This window comes from Sander vitreus, chromosome 1 (assembly GCF_031162955.1).
Source record: "Sander vitreus isolate 19-12246 chromosome 1, sanVit1, whole genome shotgun sequence".
NCBI classification, from domain to species: Eukaryota; Metazoa; Chordata; class Actinopteri; order Perciformes; family Percidae; genus Sander; species Sander vitreus.
The window spans coordinates 13,205,223-13,228,822 of NC_135855.1; the positions used below are offsets into that span (position 1 = coordinate 13,205,223).

Below are 23,600 nucleotides of genomic sequence, written 5' to 3' on the forward strand. Positions count from 1 at the left end.
ATCTACACATTTACACAGATCCATCATATGTCTACGTGTATTTTACATCATGTAGCTAAGACATTTGGTATGTACAGTATGAATATATGTCTTTACTTAGCAGGCAATCCTTTACATGATTACATTTTCAAAAGATGAAAAAAATGACAGTTTATTTATGTTAAAACTGAGAACCAATTTCTAACAAATAACCCCTCCCCCCCAGTAAATGAAGTTTTAAATAAGTCACCAATATGTACAACACACCTTAATACATTCTGATCATGGAAGGGAAACATCACCATAAAACACGCTTCTCTATTAAGACAAACAAAATCAGACTAAACACTAATAACCAACAGCCTTGTGCTTAAATCCCCACGCAAAAATCGGTGGGTTACATCTGCTGAAAGGCACTGAGTGAGGTTACACCTAAACAAAGTGATTCAGTGTGTTACATTAACAAAAGATCAGAATTGGACAGCATACATATATTCACAAGTAAATATGTGAAAAAAAAATGCTAATACCAAACAAGTAGGTAGAAAGCAGCTTTTTAGCAATACAAACTATCTGCGACTATTCAGTAACACATGACTTTGGTCTGCAGTATAATTACCATGAATATAAAGTCAAGACTGGATAATCGACAGATAAATATTGTGTTCTTTCTGCTCATTAATACACTTCTAAGTAAATAAGTCTACATTCTATACTATGTCAGTAACTTTACAATAGTAAACCTGCACCCTGCATTTCATTTTAATCACAGCAAGGCTCCATACTATACCTGAAAACATAACTAAACATAAATTAAAATGTGCCATCACACAAACTACGTCTTCAATTGCCCGAAGAAGAGCTTTTTGTCTCACTTCATCTAAATCAGTAAACTGATAAAACCAGTAGAAAGAAAAACCTTCCACCATCCCGTCACCTTCATCCTATACAGTGTTATATGCACATGAAAACAAATTTTGAGCGAAATTCGAACAGCAACGGTGTTCATCAGTAGTGTAGGATGGATGATTCTTACAGGGCGTCCAGTAGTGCATGTATTAGAATTAGTATTAGCAGAATTATAGAATGGTAACCCTGTAACGCTCTACGTGCTGCTGAATGACAAAAATATGTATACACACATTATCTGGAACCATCATTGAATGATGGTTAAACATTCTCATGTCAAGTATGCTTTTTATATAATCCCAACTCTTCGCAGTGTTTATTTTCGAGGCCCCAGTATGTTATTTCTACATGAACTGTGAGATAGAGAAATCCTAATACTTTCCGCCAGCGTATTTAAGAGTGATGGGATTTAAATAAATGTACTTTATCACTAAACCCCAGCCCTGTTCGGTGGTGCGCCGCACATACTTACTTCAGTTGACTATGTTAAATGTATTCCAGTTAGTTATATTGGGATGAGGTGTTGCCAATTCATTTTTGTCATACCCACCCACTTCTTGGCCTTGTTTTATTCAACTTCAGTTTTCTTACTCCTTCCTATATGTCCCAGAATAACTGTTGATGGCATATATTTAGCTGTATACTGATGAGGATGGTAAAGATTCAATAACATTGCGTGGTTGTATAAGACCTCTAGCTTGTCTGCTGTATTATACAACAGTCTCTTGAAAAGTTTATAAGTGGAGAATGTAGACACTTCACTCGGCTGACGTAGTGAGAATAATTTGCCTCCTCATAAGTTACTTGTTTTTTGGCCCTTTTCAATAAATAATCAAACCCCCAGCCCCTAAACACATTGAAGTATGTTGGGACATGGCTATGTTGGTCAGAGAAGAGACTAGCCTGAAGCACGAAGGATGTGGGAAACATTCTAATTGCCAAAGGCTCCCTGGGCAGCACTGGCTGCAGCAGTCTGGACAGTTCGGTTGGTCAGGACTCCCGTGGAGAACTCCTGCTGGGCCTTGGTGAAGCTGGCACCTGTCCTTCTGTACTTAGAGTGGACCTGGGGATATAGGGAAAGGAGTACAGATTAGGGGAGGGACAGGTTTATAAAGGAGCTCATGGTTTCAGTCCTTTTTGTCTATTAGTTAGGATAATATCTCAAATCTAAATAAATCGCAATGAACTTTGGTGGTTCAGGTTTTTTTCCCCAAGAATTTAATAACATTGCAACACAGGTCATTATGGGCAGTTTTATTTTTTTTGCCATTTCCTCATGAACTATTATACTGAAAACAAATGTCATGATTGTCTATCACTGTGTGTATTCCAGAGCAAAGTTAGGTCAAGATGCAGATCCAAAATGTCTAAACATCTTTACGATTAAAATAAAATAAACAATTTTGAGAGAGAGAGAGAGAGAGAGAGAGAGAGAGAGACAGAGACAGAGACAGAGACAGAGACAGAGAGTTATGACATGCAACAAAAGGTCCCAAGGCTGGAATCAAACCCAGGATGTTGCGGTTAAATGGCAGCACTGTAACCCCCTGGTTATTACCAACGCGCTCCAGGCTTGTGCAATTCTGGTGGAGGTACAGAATGAAGAACCCTTCAACAGTTTCTAAATCTTCATATTCCTTTTGATGCCTTCGTTGCCCTTTTATTGCAGCTGCATTGCAAGTTGTCGTCACCACCATTTTTAGTTTCTCTTGTTATGCTTCTCTCTTTGATTTGCATCACATCACTGTGTTGGAGCGAAAATAAACAAAATGAAGCAACAGTGGGAATACCCATATTTATATATGTATGCCGCACCATGTTTGATTTTCTATTTTGGGCAAGTTCAATTGCTTATAAGGCACTGCCATCTTTAATTTTTTTTTATATGTATTTTTATTGAAAACCAGAGATGCACCAATATAAATAAAAAAAATAAAAAAAAGTTGAAACGGACACCATAAGGAGAGAGGATGGCCAGGACACCTGTTTCAAAAAGAAAAATAATAACTTACATGCAATAACAATCAGATGGGGTCCAGAGAGGTAGGAGTGTTAACATAGGCAATGACAAGCTGCCATCGTTTTTTTTTTTTAAGATTATTTTTTTGGGACTTTTCCCTTTATTTGAAAGTGGATAGACATGAAAGGGGGAGAGAGATTGGGGATGACACGCAGCAAAGGGCAGCAGGTTGGATTCTAACCCTGCGCCGCTGCAGGACTAAGCCAACATGGAGCGAACGCTCTTACTGGGTGAGCTAGAGGTCGCCCCGACAGGCTGCCATCTTGTGTGGAATTGGGCAGATGAGCCTCTCAGGTTATATTTCACCTTTTCTAATGCCAGAAAAGACATCAAATCAGACAGCCAGGATGTGGCAGGGGGAGGGTTGGGGATTTTCCAGTGTAATAAAATACGTCTACAGGCAATGAGTGAAGCAAAAGAAATAACTAAGTGTTTATTGGAGAGACTGACCGGTGCAGGAGGTACCCCAAAGATAGCTGTCAAAGGGCTGTAGTCAAGTGTGATGTTTAGGGCTTTACTTAATGTCCCATGACATGGTGCTCTTTGGATGCTTTTATATAGGCCTCAGTGGTCCCTAATACTGTATCTGAAGTCTCTTTCCCGAAATTCAGCCTTGGTGCAGAATTACAGCCACTAGAGCCAGTCCCACAATGAGCTTTACTTAGGATGTGCCATTTCTGTGTCTGTAGCTTTAAATGCTATTGAGGAGGAGAGGGGGGGGGGGGGCAAGGTGGAAGGTGGGGGTGTGACCTTGACCAACTGCCACGTTGCTCGTTTGAAAGCCATGATGTCTCTCTCTTATTGGTGGGCCAAATTCTCTGGGCGGGCAAAGCAGAGAAAGGGGAGGTAACCTTTCCCCTTATGACATCATAAAGAGAAGATTCCAGATCGGCCCATCTGAGCTTTCATTTTCTCAAAGGCAGAGCAGGATACCCAGGGCTCGGTTTAGACCTATCGCCATTTCTAGCCACTGGGGGACCATAGGCAGGCTGGGGGAACGCATATTAATGTTAAAAAACCTCATAAAGTGAAATTTTCATGCCATGGGACCTTTAATATGTTGGAAAAAAAGAGGACCCAAACTCTACCAATTTTGCACTGGCATCGGTCACAGATATTATCAGTACCTGATAATGATATAATGAATGAATAACGCTTAGCCTAGCTTTTGTAAAATAAAAAATAAATAAATAAATAAATTTTATGTAGGACCTTAAATTGAATAAAGCTTAGATGTGCACAAGAAGATGAGGAATTTATTCTAATTAGAGCCCTTTCCCACCATTCGTCGGTCAAATTAAACTTAAGCTCCGCCATCCCACTTGCCCCTGACCTCCGTAAGAGAGACCGGATTCCCCGGCGATATAGATTTGTATAAAGCTGAGATCGAACCACGTTTCTTAGTCATCGAGAGCACCACATCAACCCATGAATCCGTTAGGAGAAGGGGAAAGGAACCAAAGTATTTGCGTGCATATTCTTGGACTTGAAAAAAACGGAACAGGTGCGACTGGGGCAAATTGTACTTGGCACAGAGATCATTAAAAGGTAGCAAATGTACCATCAAGATCCAGATTTGAAAAACAAATCAAATCCCTCTCTCTCCACAGAGCGAAAGTTTCATCCAACTTAGGAGGGAGAAACAGGTGATCATTACAAATAGGGCTGCGTGGAGAGGGGGCAAGTAGCTTGAAATGCTGCCTGAATTGTTTCAAAATGTTTACAGTGGAGAGTAACAGGAGGCCAAAGGGGCATAAACAAGAGCGGTCAGTGAAGACGGACGAGAAGAATTATCTTCCATGACACACCAATCCGGTTTAGAGGCTGCACCAAGCCCAAATTTTATCAATGTTAGCAGCCCAGTAATAAAATAACAGGTTAGTCCCTGCAGAATTACTTTAGGTGCCATCTTTAATTTTACTGCAAACATACAGTATGTGTGGACTTTATTTATGCAGACTGCAAATATATTAAACTTGGTTAATATTCAAATAGTAACATGTAAAAGTACGAACTGTAACATGGCTCCCTCTTTGTGAAAAGAAGTTTCTTTTACAATAAGAGAAGTTGTAAAACTTTTACAATAGCGTACCATTTTCAGTAGGATGACAGCCAGGACAGCGTTTACAGTGAAAAAACCGGCCACCACCATCATAACCACAGCCACAGCCAAGTTTGTGCGGATCATGCTGATGGATGCGATCCATCCACTGTCGACAACAGAGACATACAAACAAATAGCCATGTGTCATTTCACATTTTCTCTACAATGAGTGTGTACTGTACAGTATACAACAGAATTTTCTGGCATTCTGAATTAAAGAGAAATGAACAAACATCCTTCCTCAGTGACCAATGGTAAAGCATGAAGTTTGAAAAAATGTATGATAGAAAACTGAAAAGCCTAAAATATATTACAGGATATAGAAAAGAAACCCAAAGAGAAAAGTTCCACACACTTACAAAGCAGCAACCCAGACAAGTTAGGGCAGCAGGAATCTGCCAAAGAGATGCGAGAGAGGAGATACAGGGCAAGAATACACACATACAAATACATATGCGTGAATGAAGAAATAAATGGACCCATGCGTACCCACATTTACTATGAATCTAACCAAAGCAGAGTGCACAGAATCACTATTACTAATGAAAATAGACCCCTGTTGTTAGCGATGAACAACCGTCATTTACACCACACCTTCACCCAACATGCAGATGATTGTTCAGTTTAAAAATAATGTACCCACTAACCTGTTTCCCCACTTGGGAATCCCTACAGTCTGGATGATGTACACTGCCACTTGGAAGAAAAAGACAAAAAAGAAGAAAAAGAAGCTGAAGGAGCTGTCAGACCTGGAGAGGGGGGGGGGAGACAACATAAAGGACATGTTATTAATGATATTTAGTATTCAAGAGGTTTGTTTGCTGCCAGATTATAGATATAGAGGTAACACAAATGAAAAGACATTCAAGTGTACAAGTCACATTCACAGTCATTTGTAGCCTCCATTAAAGACTTGTTTCAATACATATAATAATAATAATAATAATAATAATAAGTCTGTAAAACATTTAAATACTATAATTTTAAATACTTAAAAACTTTTTTTTGCAGATATTACTCCAATTAGGAACGGCTGCATTTTCAAGCTTTTTGGTCTAAACGTCATACCCAAATTAAAAGTGGTACAGCTCCCATATACTTTGACACTCAGGGATGTGCCTGGTATCATTGGAAAGGAAACACTCAAGTTTTTGTTCCAAGAGTCAGGGTGATTCTAGGCCTTACTGACACAGAGTTACAGAGGCTAGAATGGAGGGTTTTTATTTCCGTCCAAGTCATACATCTGTAAAATTATTAAAATACACTGCTGTAAACACATCTAGTGAGATACAGACAACACAATGTCATAGCCACATGTCTCATGAAATAATCCAGAAACCAAAAGACTCAAAAATGGATTTTATATGAATTGTTTTCTACATATATGTCTGTGCGTTTTTCTGATTTCCATTTGAAAAGTGCAAAGAAAAAAGCCAATAAAGTACAAAATAAAACACTTCTCAAATACACAAACACACCCACATCAATCATACACATACTTGAAATAACTATATACATAAATATATAGAAATAAGTCATTATATATTGCACAGGGTGTCATATGCTTATAGGAGGCCCTGTTTTTGCTTTGACACAGCTCCAGCCATTACAGGGTTAAAATTTCAGTGGCACATTTGGTATCTATCGACTTGTCTGCTCATTGGCTAAAAATGTAGACGGGTCTTATAGCATTTACATCGAACTGGTCCGAGCAAATGTCGCTCGAGTACACGTGGGCTCACATCGCGTCAGAGGAGTCTTCAGCTTTCTATTGGTGTATCACAGGCAAACCTTTACCGACTGGCTTATACCAGGTGTTTGTTAAAACCTCTGATCTCAGAGAATACAGTGACGCCCACATCGAGTTGCTAGGAGCCTCAGGAGAGAAGCGAGCCGCGTTAGAAGTCCGGAAATGAAAAACAGTTTAGCGATTTTACGTTGAGATTCGGCCAGAAACGTCAACATTGTGAGGCGAACAGCTCGTTTTGGATATAATGGCTTGGATATTCCATTTCCTTGGACTCTTGGGGATTTAACAAAAAAAAGTTTTGGGCAAAAAATCCCCTGCAGTGGCTAAAGGGACAAGGAAAAAGGTATGGATGCACTAGACACCAGCTGCGCTGTTTACGCTGTATTGTTTTATTTTCTATAACTTTGTAGCAGTTGTATAACTGCTATAAATCATCTTATGCTTTGTGTGCAGGCTTAATGGAATCCTGAGAGTCTAAGCTTTCAATTGGTGTGTCGCATGGCTGTATATTTCAAAGATTTAATGCTTTAAAGTTCTAAAAACGTTTATGAGTGGAGGTTATAGTGACGCCTCAGCCACAAGGTGTCCCGTACACGGTACAGGTTCACGTGGTCTTTAGGCTATAATGTTTTTTTGTCACATACAGCAAACATCTCCTCACTATCCGCTAGCTGCCTGTCCCCTGAACACACTGTAAAAAAAACGCGGTCTCTGTAGACAGCCCAGGCTCCACAAACGCCAACAAAAACAAACTGTGCCAACCTGCACCACCAAACAGTCTTCCAGCGTTCCAGCCAATAACCGACAAGAAGGATGTGGGGGTTGGGGAGTGTTAGTGCGCAGAAGCACTGAAGGGAGGGGGAGGGGACGGGATGAGGAGGAGGGAGGGGCGAGCTAGCCTCCGTTTTGTTTGACAATACTGACGAACGTCAACAAGAAGTGACGTCACCCAACATCGCTTAGAGCACCTTTAAAAGGTGTAAATGCTGTTTCAGATGCTGCTCCTCTGCAGAAAATACAAGTCTTGGGGAAAACATTTTTTTTTTTTCGGTGAATAAAAAATCTTAAAAAAAATTAAGGAACTGAACTGTAAGCAAGAAAAAATCTGATATTAGCATTTTCTAATATTGATAATGGAGTACATGGTGTCTCCAATTGCTCTTACCCTTCTGGCTGAGTTGGAGGACGAGGGTGTTCACGTTTTGTAAAAGTAAAAAAAGAAAACCCGGCTAACTAGTTCATCTGCATGTGTTTCTGTAATGTAAGACCTATGTATCACAACATCAAAAACAAAGTCAGATGTCAGAGTCCGGAAACATTGTCTGAAACAACTCCCAGATTTCCTCATTGGCATAATAGGACTGGTGTCTAGATTGCAGACTAGACTGCAATATAAGTTGCATGTTGGTCTAATTTGTAGTCGTAATACAGCAAATTATATTTGGACTAAATATAATTAATATAATAATATTAAATATTATGTAAGACCTAGAACACAATACTTGAGTGAATTTAAGACATTTTAAGGCCTAACATTTTGATTTAGAAATTTTAGACTAGACTTTTTAAGACCCCGCAGAAACCCTGCATACAAGTCATGCAAATCAAAGAACATTGTCAGCACAAGGCGAGTAAAACGGCGTACCTGAAGGCCTTGTAGACGGGCCTGTACCAGCAGATGAAGGACACTGGGGTGAAGAGGATGAACCAGAGGATGGACAGACCGAAGTCAACGCCGTACTGAGAGTCTGCAGTGAAGTAAGCCAGGCAGGCCAGCACGTTGAGGAAGAGAGTAGCACTGTGGACTGGAGGAGACACACAGGAAACTAATGAGCTGGACTGGTTCTTATCAAAGACATCAACCTAAAGACACACAAGCACCACTCTGCATTTAAATAGCTAAAAATAAGAGTTGTGTGTATTTTTCTAGTTAACCTTTGGTTCCCCTATAGGAAGATTTAATAGGTGTGAGTGATGTTTTCAGTAAAACCTTAATCAAGTTGATAGTTGACTGCACTCTGACTACTGGATTTTAAAAGGAGTGCCACCGAAGTGAATCAATGTATGTTCCACAAAAAGCTCTGAGGCATATTCTGAGAAAACCCCAATCCGAAAGTGTTAAAAATGTCATCATATCTATCTATCTATAAATCGGAATATCTCTGCGTGTCCCCACATATGTACAGCAGAGGGGGCGAGAGTTGCTGAATCCCTACATTGCGGTTCTTGCCAAAAACTCATTGCTGTCTACCCTACATGCAAATGATGAAATAGGGGACGTGCTGAATCTCTAGATGAGCCGCAGCCGAGCGCGACTGATTGAGCAGCATGCGTTTACAGGTTGGGCATCTCCAGCACGTTGTTTTGTTGCGCACATTTCTCCGGCCGTTCGCTTTACTTATGCCATATAAAACCGCCTTTGACGGCAAAGTGCAAGTTCTGCTTTCAAATGTTTAGTTAAAAGGACAATTCCGGTGCAAAAGGAACCTAGGAGTTATTAACAGATGTGTACTCACTCTGTCGCTCTCTGGGACTTTTTTTCATGCTAATCGAATGAGTTTGGAGCTTGAAAGATGCTAGCGCGAACCGCTGATTAGCTTACAACGCTAAGAATGATTCATGTATTTGTGATACATTATTAACTATTTTACGTAATTCAACAAACCCAGGGTTCTCAGATGGCCTCTTAATTTATTAATATCGTATATAAAACTAGGATTATTATGTTTTAAATCATCATGTCAAGATGCTGACATTTGCCAGCCCTTCAGTCTGCAGGTAGATCTGAGTTACTACACACATTAGTTTTAAAAAATGAGACTGACTTGTTAACAAACCAAACAGACAGATGTGAACCATACTATGTTATGGATCAATGGCTCTTATATATTCAAAAACAACAGGTATGAAGCAAATACTGTATGCAGGGGTACATACACATCCAGAGGTAGTACATTCTCTTGCAGATCCTGCGGTACTCCTCAGGGATGTCCTCCTCAAAGTCCTGATAGAAGCACGGCCTCACAGGGAAGAATTTGGGAAGAGGTGGCCAGTTGTTCTCTTTATCTGATAGACCAAAAAAATAAAAAATAAAAAATCACAGCTGGATTAAAGGAACACGCCAACCTATTGGTACTTTAGCTTATTCGCCGTATCCCCCAGAGTTAGATAAGTCCATACATACCCTTCTCATCTTCGCACCCACCGCTAGCCTAGCCTAGCACAGATCCTGGAGGTAACCGGCTCCATCTAGCCTACTGCTCCCAATAAGTGACAAAATAACGCCAACATTTTCCTATTTACATGTTGTGATTTGTATAGTCACAGCGTGTACAAATAATAAGGTCACATGAGACACAGCCATCTTCTTTTAAGATAATTTTTTGGGGCTTTTCCCTTCATTATGAAGTGACAGTGGCTAGACATAAAAGGGGGAGAGAGATGGGGGATGACACGCAGCAAAGGGTAGCAGGTCGGATTCGAACCCGCCCCGCTGCAGGACTCAGCCAACATGGGGCGAACGCTCTCACTGGGTGAGCTAGAAGCCGCACCAGACACAGCCATCTTCTAACCGTATACATACTGGGAACTATATTCTCAGAAGGCGAAGCACTGCTACTTGGGCGGAGTGATTAGCCCAACACCTGAAAGGCACCGTTGTAACTCTCTGCTCCTCACCACGGGGCTTCTCAGGTGCTGCGAGCAAATCACTCCGCCCAAGTAGCAGAAGTAGCAGACAGAGTTACGACACGCACGGAGATGAGAAGGGTATGTATGGACTTATCTAACTCTGGGGGATACGCTAAGGTCCCAATAAGTCGGTGTGTTCCTTTAACATTGTGAGTGGTGTCAATTTTTCTTGTCCGTATGTACAACACAAGTTTACACGCAGCTTCTAAATCAACTACTTACCGCCAGTGTTGAGCACTCTGCCTCCAGTCCTGTTCTGGAGTTCCTGCTCCTTTCGCTCCAGCTCTGCTGCTTTCTTCTCCAGCTCCTCCTGCTGTTTGAGCAGGTTAGCCTGGCCAGCTGCTACATTTGCCTGCTGGGTGATACAATACTACTATTGTCACTGCATCACTATTATCACTCCCTGCTGCAATTTTACACACTTTTGGCAACTTTTTCACACTACTGGCAACAGTACAACCACCCCACAGCTAATTTAGCTGTGTAAGACACCAGCTCCTGAGGCCAAAGCACAACTATAGCCCGACTATCAATACTAAAGTCAGGCGATACAATCACCCATTTTTAGCTTAACAGATTTGTATTGGCAAATATGGCAGCAGAGAAGTGACAAGATGCTCCATCAAAATCAAACTGGCAAGTTGGTTTTTGAACTGTAAAATGTGTAAAATATACATAATTGGTCACAATTCTTCTGTCACAATCATCCTAATTCAAAATCTAATTTATATAGTGGAGAAATGCAACTAAGTACATTTACTCAAGTACTGTACTTACATTTTGACATACTTGTACTTTACTTGAGTATTTCCATTTTATTTTTAATTCACTATATATATATTTAACACATGTATTTTTTACATAAAACCTATGATATGCTTATATGATACAATGGCGTACTATACTTTTAATTTACCCAGTAAGTATACAAAATATCTAAAATTGGCTCCACGTACAAAATACATTAAAATGCTCTTAAATGTATTCATTAGTGATATAAATAGAATATAGTAGTCTATAATAATATTCTATTATAATGTAACACTGTGAAAAGAGCCAATCTGCATAATGAGTACTTTTACTTTTGATACTTTAAGTTAATTTAACTAATAACACTTCTGTACTTTCACATTTTGAATTCAGGACTTTTAACTGGAGTATTTTAGACTATGGTATTACTATTTTTACATAAGTAAAAGGATCCGAGTACTTCTTCCCCCACTTAAATTGACATTATGCGTTTATGTGGAAAAGAAACCTATAACAGCCGGTGTGTTCTCGGTTTTGATAAACTCTCAATTATCAATATCAGCCTCAGAAATGCATTATAAATCAAGGCTCTACCCCACAATTCACTAATTAACTAAATTATGAATGAATTAATTATTAGTATTAGTGTATTATTATTGACCTTATCTATTGTTTTAGACATTCAAAGCCACCCGGTTAGTTCACCTCAGCTGACCTATAAAATGGCTGAAATGGGATTTCACACCAGCTTATTTAATTTCCTTTATTTGTAAATGTGTGTTTCGGACTTACTTGTGCACTCTGCTCCACAGAAGTCGGTAGGATGGCGGGTTGAGAGGTGGCAGCAGAGATGGGGATGGTCGTGCCAGAGTGGGTTCCCTGTGAAACGAGTGACGCAATATTGCTTAATAACAAAACAAAAAAAATCCCCTCTGAATTATGAATCAACTATACAGTAGTTATATTAAATAATAAGGAGCAAACCATTTCAGTTGCAGAGAATGGGTTGAACTCCCCAACGTTTTTAGGGGCTCCGCTGGTGGCTTGAGTGATTGAGGCATCCTGAAAAAGAGCAGTACTTGGTGTTATGATTTATTGCTGAGAATCCATGACCCTTCAGTTTTTATCTGGTGCCATGTGTGAAGCAAGCAGTGTCCCACAGACAGTGTCCCAACCAGTCCAGGAGTGGCACTTAATAGTCTCACACCACATTAACTATTAATAGACTCTACAGGCCTTGGACCCTTGGACCACATCTTTCTCAGTTTGAAGAAAAACAATGGTGTTTGTTCTTTAAGTAAATACGTCACAAACACAAATGTTAATCTATAACCATATACGTCCTAGAGCCATTAGATCTGAAAACAAAAAAACTGGGATGTGAGCTCATATAGACTAAAGAAAATACACCTAATGAAGATGCTATATATAAACCTACAAAGTGCGCCATTAAATCCCACATTTCTCATTAAGGATCTGGTTTAAAAAAAATCAACCATCAATGGCGTGCTGAAGAGGAGTCACAGTAGATGGCTAAATATCAGCAGCAGCAGGCACCTGTTCGTGGGTCTGCTTACCTGCGCAGGTGAGTTAACAACCCACGTACAGCGTAAATACACCGTTTTATAGCCAATCTTTATAAATAGCCTACGACTGGACTACAATGTGTCATACTTCATAATAGTGACGATTACTGTCAGGAAACGCTGAGGCCAAACCCAGCAACCAACCAAACTGGTTTTTGTTACAGCATATCTTTCAGTCTTCACTTTGCACGAAAACAGCTTCTTGAAAACTTCGCACACAAAAAGGAAAACAACAGTCTCACCTGGAAGGGATTTATGTCCAATGGGTCCACGAAGGGGTTGCTGTCAAATTCCGACATTGTAGAGAAAACTTTACCTTGTGTGAAATAAACAACACCGACAAGCTCCCGTCTCCCCGGCGGCGGCTGCTACTCCTGCTGATGGTGCTGCTGCTAGTGAATCTGGGCCTCTGCGCATGCGTCGCTCGATAGGTAGCCCACGTCACCAGGAGGCTGTCCGGAAGTAATTTCTGATCAATGAATCTATTTTTTTTATTTATTTATTTTTTTGGAAATTATGTCAATTGGTTTCTTGTGACTGTCTGAATTCAGTCCACTCACGTCTATCTTGAAATAAGAGTCAGTCTGTTGGGTTAAACATATAAGAGAGCTTTTAAAACTTTATTGTGCTGTGGGAATTACGGGTTACGTAAACGACAAAACAAACCTGGATCGGAGGCAGGCTACCTAGGAAAATGCTAATTTCATAGGCTTGACATATCATATTATAGGTTGTTTTATTTATTTGATGCAAATTCAATTTTGTATTGTTTTCCACTTTAATGCCATGCAGCTATGTCCTGTGGTTGACTTTTAGCCAGAGGTGGAAAAAGTACTTAGATCTTCTACTTAACTAAAAGTAGCAATACCACAGTGTAAAAATATCCTGCAAAAGGAAAATTATTGTGTACCTCACTTTAATGTTGAAGCTGGTAAAGGTGAGGCTTATTTTTAATTACTTTATATACTGCTGGGTAGCTTAACTATGATACTAATTTATTAGTTTATATTACCGATCTAAATCTGCAAAGTAACTAAAGCTTTAAAATAAATGTAGTGGAGTAAAAAGTACAATATTCCCCTCTGAAATGTGGTGGACTAGATGTATAAAGTACCATAAAATGGAAATACTCAAGTACCTCAAAATTGTACTTAAATACCGTACTTGAGGTAATGTACTTTGTTAACATTCCACCACTGCTTTTAGCCTTGTATCTCTGTAAAGTACGTTGTGCCTCTTGCTTGAAAAAATATACTATTGTTTTTACTAACCAAGCTGCCTGCTGATGCATGTTTAGATAGCAAACATGACATAAAAACTTGGTACATAAGGGTAATAACAATGCAGAAGATTGCATTACATTTAAGGCTATTTACAATAAGACATATTTTGACTTAACCACATCTTATCTTCATTAGGGCAGTGCAGCACAGAGACTACATTTGGTTTGGTTATAAGTCCTCTAAAATAAATCTATTTTTTTCCACTTTCATTACAGGTGGAGAATTCAAACAGATGTTTTTTTTGATCCCCTCTAAGGTTGGCAAGTTGTTATTACACCTTGTCTCATTACATTTCATGATTGTGCCCCTTTTAGCTGTTGCACACTTTTGACTTTGATTCTGTGATATTTATACAAATGGACTTTGCAAAATGTGAAATGAAAACAAAACGAAGAATGTCTGCTCTCTTTAGGCTACACACGAGGTATGGTGAGTTTCAATAGCTGTAGGAGAAGTTCATAAGGTTTATAATTGCAAAGCCAATATCTGTTTATACCAGAGGTGGAAAATGGGTCACCAACCATAGATGGTCATTTCTGTGACAATAAAAAAGGCACAAGACATGACCACTGGGTTGATTAACTTCTGCTCTTCTAAATTCAACAGTTAAATGACTTAGGGGAAGAAGCAGCAGAAGCATTTCATTTCACTGAAGGAGACAACAGATCCCTAAAGCAATGACACGGCAGTAACAATAACATGAAACCCATGGTTGTCAAAGATTATGAAATGCAGTGAGACAAATCAAAACATGGCCATTGACTCTGTAATATTTGCTACTAAAATACAGCAAATGATATGTATCTATGATATGTATGCATATTTATCTCTGAGGCAGAAAAGATTCAGAAGACACTTCGGCCTCTTCCTTAAAGTGAGCCAATGTAACTTTTACTTATCAATGGCCTCTGTGGTGACAATTGCAGGATAATGGTAAATGCTGAAATGTAGTGTAACAGTAGTACACGTAGAGAAGAGTCAGAAGTCAGAAAAGTACACAACTATTTCTGGTTTGCTAACATTAGCCACTGTAAGCTACTGGTCTACTGGACCAAGTAAGACTGTAGTGCACTGAATCATGAACTCAACCTTTCATCTGTAAGAGAAATAAGGTGTTACATGTAGCCTCACTTAAAAATTTAAAAAGGGCAGATTTCCCTGTCTGTCCCCACACCTACACCCTTGCTAATTGTACTGGTATGTATCATATTGGTTTGTGGTATCATTGCCCATGGATCATTGTAACTAACCTATTCAATTATTATTAAAATCCTTCCTTTGGATCAGATATTATTGATGATTAATTAGTGTTTCTGTGTCTTTTTAACAGAAGACATGTTGACATGTCACAGTAGGAGAAGCACAGGTGTAAATAATAAAATGAATGATGGCTGAATTCCATTTAGCTGCTGCAGTTTCAGGGTCCTGGTTTTGTGCATGCTGGCTCACTGTCATGGTTTACTGGGAATAAAATGAAGCCAACATTAATGTCATTAGTAACATCTGTGGTTATGTTTTATATATATATATATATATATATATATATATATATATATATATATATATATATATATATATATATATATATACATACACACACACACATATATATACTATATAGCACTACTATATATATATATATCACATATATATATACTATATATATATACACATACACACACATATATATATATATACATATACATATACACTACACATACTATACATATATATATATATATATATATATATATATACACACACACACACACACATATATATATATATATACATACATGTATATATATATACATACATATATATATATATATATATATATACATATATACATATATACATATATACATATATATATATATATATATATATATATACACATATATACATATATATATATATATATATATATATACACATATACATACATATATATATATATATATATATATATATATATATATACATACATATATATACATACACACATACATAAGTCAAAATGTCTGTTGTGAAAAAAAAAGCCTATTTTCAATACAGTGTGTACTCACAGAGGACAATTTGTGGAATTTTGTGACAAAAACAAACACTGTCAATAATAAAGACAGAAGACATACTGATTTTATGTTCTTTCTTGGTTGCTACTGAGCAAACACAGACAGGAGGTGGGGATGGGTTTGGGAGTCGGGGGGGTAACAATAGGTTTCAAGAATCAAATGGCATTTGTCCACTATACTGTACATATGAACTGCACTGTACAATTACAATTGTTGTATGGCTGTTAAGCAGTGAATGCAGGGATTTCATACAAATTCCGTCACTCTTTACAGAGCTGGGATCCCCTTTGGCTCGAATACACGCCAGCTGACTTGGTCCCTTTGATGGCGGTATTTCCCTTGTAAGGGGGGAAAAAGCAGCACAAACTTCTCTTTCTCTCTCACTCACACACACACACACACACACACACACACACACACACACACACAGCCCCAATCCGTACATCTTTGTCCAAGATACTCAAAAAAAAAAAAAAAAATAATAATAATAATAGATAAATATGACTTCAACTACCCAGCAGAGGCTGGGGTTCCGGCTTTGTACAGTATTTATACCTGTATATTAAATGCTATAAAGAATTTCTGTGACATTAAAACTTATTAAATAAGGGAAAAAAATAAATTTGTAGTAACCACTGCTTACACTGATTGTTATGAACTGTAAACTCATAAAGCAGCTAATAATTGTGAGCTTTAAGTTCACTGTAACATCCGTGACGCTTGACGTTGCTTGATTTCTTCTCGTTTACTGTCGTACACTGCTTCAGCTTTCCAGCTCCATAACATTCCCTGATGCTGCGTGGTCTTTTGCACATTCCAACATTCCCTTTTCTCTGTCCTCTGCTCAGTGCCCAAGGCATTGTGAGAGCATGGGTGGCAGTTTAGTCCACAGAAAAGGAGACTTTCCACCAATTTCTGTCCCTCTGCCGAACATCTCCCCCCTCTGGAGGTGGAAACACTATACATGGCACTTTGGGACACTTCTTTGCAGACTTCAAGAAAGAAAGGCAAAGCAAGAGTACTTTGAGGAGTGGAGATCAGTCGCCATTGCATTACCTCCCATTTAGAACATATACACCTGCTAGGGAGTTAGATAGGGAGTGATTTGGTGGTGCAGTGTTCTTCATACCATGAATTCATTACTGCCATACAATACCAGCTGCTGTGGTATGTCTGTAGGGTCCCTGCCTTGGCGACTGCCTTCTCTGGAGTGCCTCAGAGTCGAATGCTTGGCCCCTTTAAGTTTCTGTTTGCCCTTCTCCGGATTGAAGGTGCCTCGGCTGGTAAACTGGGGCCTTTCGTCATACGCGCCTTCCTGATCTCCTGTAGGGCTACTGTCTATGCTGTCTGAACGGGAGGCTTGAGATGCATTAAGAGCCTGGGCCTGGGCTTGTGCCTGGGCTGGACCTGAGCCCATGGTGGGAGACTTGGAGTGGAAACGAAAGCGCCGGGTGGTGGCAGAGGAGAAAGAGGATGATGGCTGGAAGTGTGATGAGGAAGAGTAGGAGGAAACACTGGAGCAAGAGTCCACAGAGTCCAGGGAGTCAGGCTGCCGGCGGAGAGCGTGCCGTCGGGGGCTCGTCATGTCAGATCTCCGAGGCCACTGGGAAGTCACGACTGGACCTCTCTCTGCAATGAAAGGCAAAGACAAGGCAAGTTTATTTTAATCTTTTCTCTCCGATTATACATAAAAAATAGCAAACTAAAAGATGAGTTGTGGTTTCCTGCATTTCCCTGACATACCAGAGACGTCAGAAACAGTTCCCTCAATGTCCACATTAAGGTTTTCAGAGCTGTCAGCTGTACCGATAGAGGCCTCCGACTCCAGGGTTTCATCATCTGATGCTCGTGGTTCCAGAGCCAGTATTTCAAAAGTCAACTCCTCTCTGCAGAGGCAAACATTATTTAGATTACCAAATGAGCTGAACACACATGGTAAGACACAGCTAACAGTTATAATAAATGCAAATGGGACATGTTACTTTTGTAAATTCAGTTACCAATTATTGTTTGGATACACTGGTGTATGGTTTTATAATCTGGAGTTATTTACACAACATTTTTTAGAACATTTTAAGTACAGTGACAGTGTTTACTTCTCTTTCTGCAGGCTTTCAATTTGCTCTGTCAGCACTCTCTCCTCCTGCTGCATGGCTGCCTGCTGATGCTCTGAGACTTGAGCAAACGAGTCCTCTCCCTCTTCACCACCACTCTCTTCTATCATGGGGTGAGCCACAGATGCTAGCCGGGGACTTACTGGAGGCGAGGGTGTGTGGTAGCTTAGTCGCTGTACATGGCCTTTTCCCTGTGAAACACAAAAGGGCAGATGTTGTCTTCTCACTAATGTGAATATTACATTTGTGCTACATTAAAAAAGCAGCTGACGAGCACTAAATGATGCTGCCATATACAGTACATTTCACCACTTTTAGCAAGCAGCTACTCACTCACACACACGAAATGACTAGCCAAGTTTGAAAACAGCACAGCAGCACTAAAAGGTAGATACACCACGATACACAAACTTTACCTTTTTAGCTGCATTTGTCTGCTTAGAGCGACAGTGAGAAACAAAAGAGAAGAGGGATCAGTAATGCCAAAATGTCATAAAGGTCAGTTATAATGTGCAGTATCAAGGTCTGTCAATTCTAGCAACTTATTTGCTGCCTTTCTAGCCGAGTGGCAACGTGTTGGTCATTTTAAATATTGCCATGTGAAGTAAAGGCCATTTAATTGTGCACAAACTCTAGAATTGTTTTTAAAGAAGACTTTTGAGACCATATTCCACTTATGCAATGAGCTGTTCACAAGATGGAATAAGCGCTATTTCCAATTTCTAATTTTAGATTTCGTATGAGAGTGTGACACTGATGTAAGCTCTTCAGGCAGTATTTGCAAAACATAGATTTAAGTCATAGAATAAGCTGAAAATGTTCATTTGGTATGCTCCATACTCCACATAGCATAATGTACAGTAAATCTAATTAGAAGCAAATGCATGATTGCAGTATATCCTGACTTTCATCCTCAAGAGACAGTTACAGAACACAGAAGCAGAGACAGTGAAGTGATGAGTCATGCTTTAGGGATGGAGAAGACAAATGTTGATATTTAAAGAGATGATACTATGCAGTGATCGGTACCACAACATCACTACTGGATGATAATTTGGGCATGTAATCTACGGTGTGTGTATACATACCATAGTGCGCGCTATGCTCATAAATCTAACAGCTATTAGTACGGGTTTCTGGGTAAAGGAAAGGACAGGTTAGGGAGGAGTATCTGGAGAGGAGAAAAAACAGCTCACAAAAGGAGGAAATCAGGGAAGGTACAGCACTGAGTTTTTAGGGTGGCTCAGTCAGGTAGATGTAGCAATGAGTCACTGCAAACACGTGATTCATCTGATAACAGTGGGGTTAGGTGTATTCGTCATATTATCCGATCTTACCATCGACCGTCGAATGAGGGTCAGTCTGCACTTGGCCTTATTCTCAGCAAACTCCAGGCTACTGATGTCCTTTAGTCGAACTTTGTACTTATTCATCTGTTCACAAATGATAAGTTCTACACACCTATGGAGGTACACAAAACCATTTCAGAAGGACTGGAAATACATTGCACAGCAAAATGACGAGTTAGTAAACAAACAAACCCTTTTCTTTACAGTCTTATTTATACCGTACAGTATGAGTGTCACATGTTCCCTTAGGCCAGTGGTTCTCACATTTTTGGAAACGGAAAACAAATCCCATAATCTTTCTCAACCTCTTTTGAGGAAATCTGCAGCAAAGCAAGCCAAATTAACCATACTTTTATTGAAATAATAGTATCATGGTCAGGGCTGAGACACAAAATCAGCTCTGAAAAGAGCTTTGTCAATTGTTTCCATTTCTAACACAATTTAAGATCCACTCCCACCCCAACCTTTGTGAACCACTGCCTTTAGCAAAAGCGGAGCATTTATTCAGACATGAAGTGTATTCTTACGCTGTCGTTTTGCCGATGTCCTGGACACTCTGCATTGGATCAATGGTGTCAGGACAGCGCAGGATACAGGGAGCAAAAACTATAGCCAAGGCGTTGGCTGACATACGGTTTGTATCCTCTTGCAAGGCGACCCTAAAGCATGAAATCAGTATTAGAACAGTCCATCAGGGAGGATATAAAGCAGTTCATGTATTAATCCTACTCTAAGATTACCATAGGAACAGATTTGTACCTGACAAGATGAAATACGAGACGCTCCAGAGTGTTAAGGTGAGTTCTGCTCAGCTGGTCAATAACGGAATACACTCCTCTGATCGCATCCTTTTTATCCTGCAAAGCTGAGGAGACATTTCCACAAAACAAAGGACCATTTACTGTTACAGCAAACAAACGTCTCTTCTCCTCTACACAATAATACATTGTTATTGTGGACGGAATACTTGATGTCGATCACTTACCCATGTGTCGTATAAACTCTTCATACAGCTCAAATGTCATCAGAGGATTAGGTAGGTCTCTAAGCCACTGCTTGAAAACACTAGCGATGACGTGGATGTTGTAGTCGTCCAGATTCATGCTGTCCGCATCTGTGTGTCAACAAGGATAATGCAGACAAACCAAACCAACACTTAGTAATCACATGTATTCCTATCCCACCCAGGTTTCACAGCCTTAAAAGACAGCTGGCATCGTTCACCTGTGTCGAGTCCCTGCTTGAGTTCCTTAATTTTGTTGGTTGAGCCAGATTTTCTGTATATTCCTTCGGTGTAGAGGCCGTGCATCTCAATGTAGTTGATAAGCTTCTCCACTACCAGAGGCACCGTCCTCTCGTCATTAGTCAGACGAGAAACTTCCACTCCGAACTGTCTGGAGGAAAGCTCTGGATCAAACTGTTCACAGACACAAACACAAAATACTCTGTTAAACACATAGACATGTTGTGTATATATACACATGCACACAGCCACAAATGCTAATATTTCAAAATGCTTACAGGAATTGCTAATGTTCCAAAAAATACATATATATATATATATATATATATATATTCTCAGCCCGTTAGGTATAGTTTTTGAAGAACTATCACTGCCAGTGTATTAGGTGGCAGAAATAAAACTAGCTGCTGTAAATAAACCAACAGCCAAACAAAAATTTGTGTCATGGGACATTGATGTGCGGGTGCGCACAATATGGCCGACTGACCTTCTTGCTGCATTTGGTGGTCATCTTCTGGCAACACTTTCTGTGGCAGGCGTATCGGCACACTGGATAAACACAACCAGAGAAATCAAACAGGTCATTTCCACTGTCCACGGAAAGGCAGTGCCTCCTCATTATTCAGCTCAAGTTAGGACAAAAGAAAACAAAAACTGTTATCGCTTCAGGAACCAAAGCAGCATTGGCTGGCGTCAGGAAAACATCCTGCGGGAATAAAGGACAAACTGTGTGGGGAAATCTCTGGAGGGACACAGCCAAGACCCCATGAGTCCAGTTGAAAACAATCTGATTAGGGCTGAACAGGGAGAGAGGGCGGGGTTCTCTCTCTGAGGCTAACCTCGACACAGCTCTGCCACAGACATGGTGTGTGTGTGTGTGTGTGTGTGTGTGTGTGTGTGTGTGTGTGGGTGGGGGCAGGGTTCCAGCACTCACTGACTTACATTTTAAGGACATGTCAATTATTTGAACTTTCCACCAACAAGACCTTGTTATGTTATGTTAATGTCAAGTCGAGAAATCGTACAGTAAATCCCGTCACAGGGTTTTCCCCTCTGTATGTGACATGTTGATGCATGTGCAAACACATAAACACATATTGCAATTTCAACATCACATATATTTTACTACTGCAACTAACAATGATTGTTATTATCATTTAATGTGTTTTATTTTACTTTTTTTATTTTGTCAATAAACCGTCAGAAAAAAAGTTTACAAAAAAAGGCCATCATGGGTTCCCAGAGCCCAAGGTAACAGTAACACCAATAGATATTCAATTTATTATATTCAGTTACATAAATCGGAGAAAAGCAGCAAATCTTCACATTGAAGAAACTTCAACCAGCAAATATTGGATTTCTTTCCTTGATAAATGACTAAAACAATAACTTTCATAAAAGTCCCATAGTATGCTCATTTTCAGGTTCATACTTGTATTTTTGGATTTCTACTAAAACATGTTTACATGCTTTAATGTGTACAAAAAACACATTCTTTTTCTCATACTGTCTGTCTTATACCCCGTTTACACGTACATGGTTATTTTGAAAAACAGATATTTCCCTTCGTTTGTGCTCTTCGTTTACACGCAAACGGAGAATTTGCCTCTGAAAACGATTCTTTCTAAAACCTCCGGCCAGAGTGGAGATTTTGGAAAACTTCGTTTGCACGTTTGCATGTAAACTGAGACAAACGGAGGTTTAGGCAGCGGAGAGAGAGAAAGAGGAAGTGATTCATTGCTGTTGTTGCTATTTTCGGGATTCTGATTGGCTAACGTGGGCTTGAGCTTCTCGTTACACTGCCACCTACAGGTTTGGCATGCTTTTGACGGCATTGACGGCATACAGTATATACACGGGTACACGTAAACAAACACTTTTCTGAAAACTGACAGCTGTGCACGATGTTATTTTTGAAAATGGAGAGGTTTAAATGTCCGTTTATGAAAATAGCCGGCCACGTGTAAACATAGCATGAATATACCTGTATTCACTAAAACATTTGTTTTAGCACCTGTCTCTTTAAGCCCCCCTCACGAAAAAACGCCCAGTGTGCTCTGATTGGTCAGAGTTACGGTCTGAATACAGGCTGTGTGCATTTCTCCGTGGACTGAGCGTTTTGAAACTTTCACAGTATTTATATAGCACCTCGATCTGCTTTATAATAAAAACAGACATGGAAATCTCACGTATACAATATGGAACCTTTTAAATGGCGGTGGTGATTAATTTGCTGCCAATTTTAATTTTCTTTTTTTTACATTTTTCTCTCTACACATGAACTCCAGTATTGAGAACATTGCTTGTGTACCCAGAGTTTACTAAAAAGAGAGGTTTTGAACAACTCACCGTAGCTCTTGTTGTTTCCGGCTGCTACCACCTCGGCAGTCAAAACGAGTCGATATCAAAACAAGTAGCCACAGATTTAGTATATCCCTTGTGCACCGGTGTAGTTAAGGTAGTAGAGCCCCTGGCGATACTTAGAGCAAAGTTTCATGTTGTGTCGAGCCTTCTTAGTGTTTTGAAAATAGCTATTTTGAGGCTAGCATAAAAGTGCCCCTAGCACTCCCATTCAAAAGGGCATTTGACCGAAAACACAAGAATACGGTAAATCTTAAAAGTGGCGATTCCGTCCTAAATATGCTTTTAAACGAACGTTTGACTCGGGTACATTCACACAAAACACTTTTCACAGAAAATATACCTCTTCCAAGCCAGCCATGGTCTCCAAAACAGTTTAAATAAAAA

General features: G+C 39.6%; 2 protein-coding genes across 8 annotated transcripts in view; both read right to left on the reverse strand.

The window, feature by feature from the left end:
* Nucleotides 1-72: 72 nt before the first annotated feature.
* scamp2l (secretory carrier membrane protein 2, like) lies at nt 73-13,203 on the reverse strand. 3 transcript variants are annotated; one of them, XM_078270559.1, is made up of 9 exons: nt 13,031-13,203; nt 12,187-12,264; nt 11,995-12,081; nt 10,675-10,804; nt 9,700-9,828; nt 8,408-8,567; nt 5,660-5,761; nt 5,001-5,118; nt 73-1,951 (listed from the first exon to the last, which is right to left on the reverse strand). In XM_078270559.1, the coding sequence occupies exons 1-9, from the start codon at nt 13,085-13,087 to the stop codon at nt 1,820-1,822; spliced, it is 993 nt and encodes a 330-aa protein (XP_078126685.1). In that variant the 5' UTR covers nt 13,088-13,203; the 3' UTR covers nt 73-1,819. The 3 variants fall into 3 exon arrangements, with proteins under 3 accessions (XP_078126685.1, XP_078126530.1, XP_078126603.1); XM_078270404.1 differs by having other exon boundaries at nt 10,675-10,822; XM_078270477.1 differs by having other exon boundaries at nt 10,675-10,807; nt 13,031-13,202.
* Nucleotides 13,204-16,206: 3,003 nt separating this feature from the next.
* Nucleotides 16,207-23,600, reverse strand: part of myo9aa (myosin IXAa) — a 129,452-nt gene continuing 122,058 nt past the window's right edge. For all 5 annotated transcript variants that reach the window (XM_078270832.1, XM_078270914.1, XM_078270997.1 and 2 more), the window contains 9 exons: nt 21,340-21,401; nt 20,834-21,026; nt 20,595-20,723; nt 20,369-20,474; nt 20,137-20,268; nt 19,598-19,721; nt 18,243-18,451; nt 17,890-18,032; nt 16,207-17,775 (listed from right to left, as the gene is read on the reverse strand). In XM_078270832.1, the coding sequence (XP_078126958.1) occupies nt 17,270-17,775; nt 17,890-18,032; nt 18,243-18,451; nt 19,598-19,721; nt 20,137-20,268; nt 20,369-20,474; nt 20,595-20,723; nt 20,834-21,026; nt 21,340-21,401 (1,604 nt within the window). In that variant the 3' untranslated portion in view covers nt 16,207-17,269. The remainder of the gene's footprint in view (nt 17,776-17,889; nt 18,033-18,242; nt 18,452-19,597; nt 19,722-20,136; nt 20,269-20,368; nt 20,475-20,594; nt 20,724-20,833; nt 21,027-21,339; nt 21,402-23,600) is intronic.

Excerpts from the sequence above, each read along its gene's own strand:
- scamp2l (XM_078270404.1), bottom strand. The coding sequence starts at position 13,087 with ATGTCGGAATTTGACAGCAACCCCTTCGTGGACCCATTGGACATAAAT. Across the intron at positions 8,568-9,699 it reads AATGTACTACCTCTGGATGT|TCCACAGTGCTACTCTCTTC; the intron begins GTATGTACCCCT and ends TGTCTCCTCCAG. Across the intron at positions 1,952-5,000 it reads CTGTCATCCTACTGAAAATG|GTCCACTCTAAGTACAGAAG; the intron begins GTACGCTATTGT and ends CTATATCCCCAG.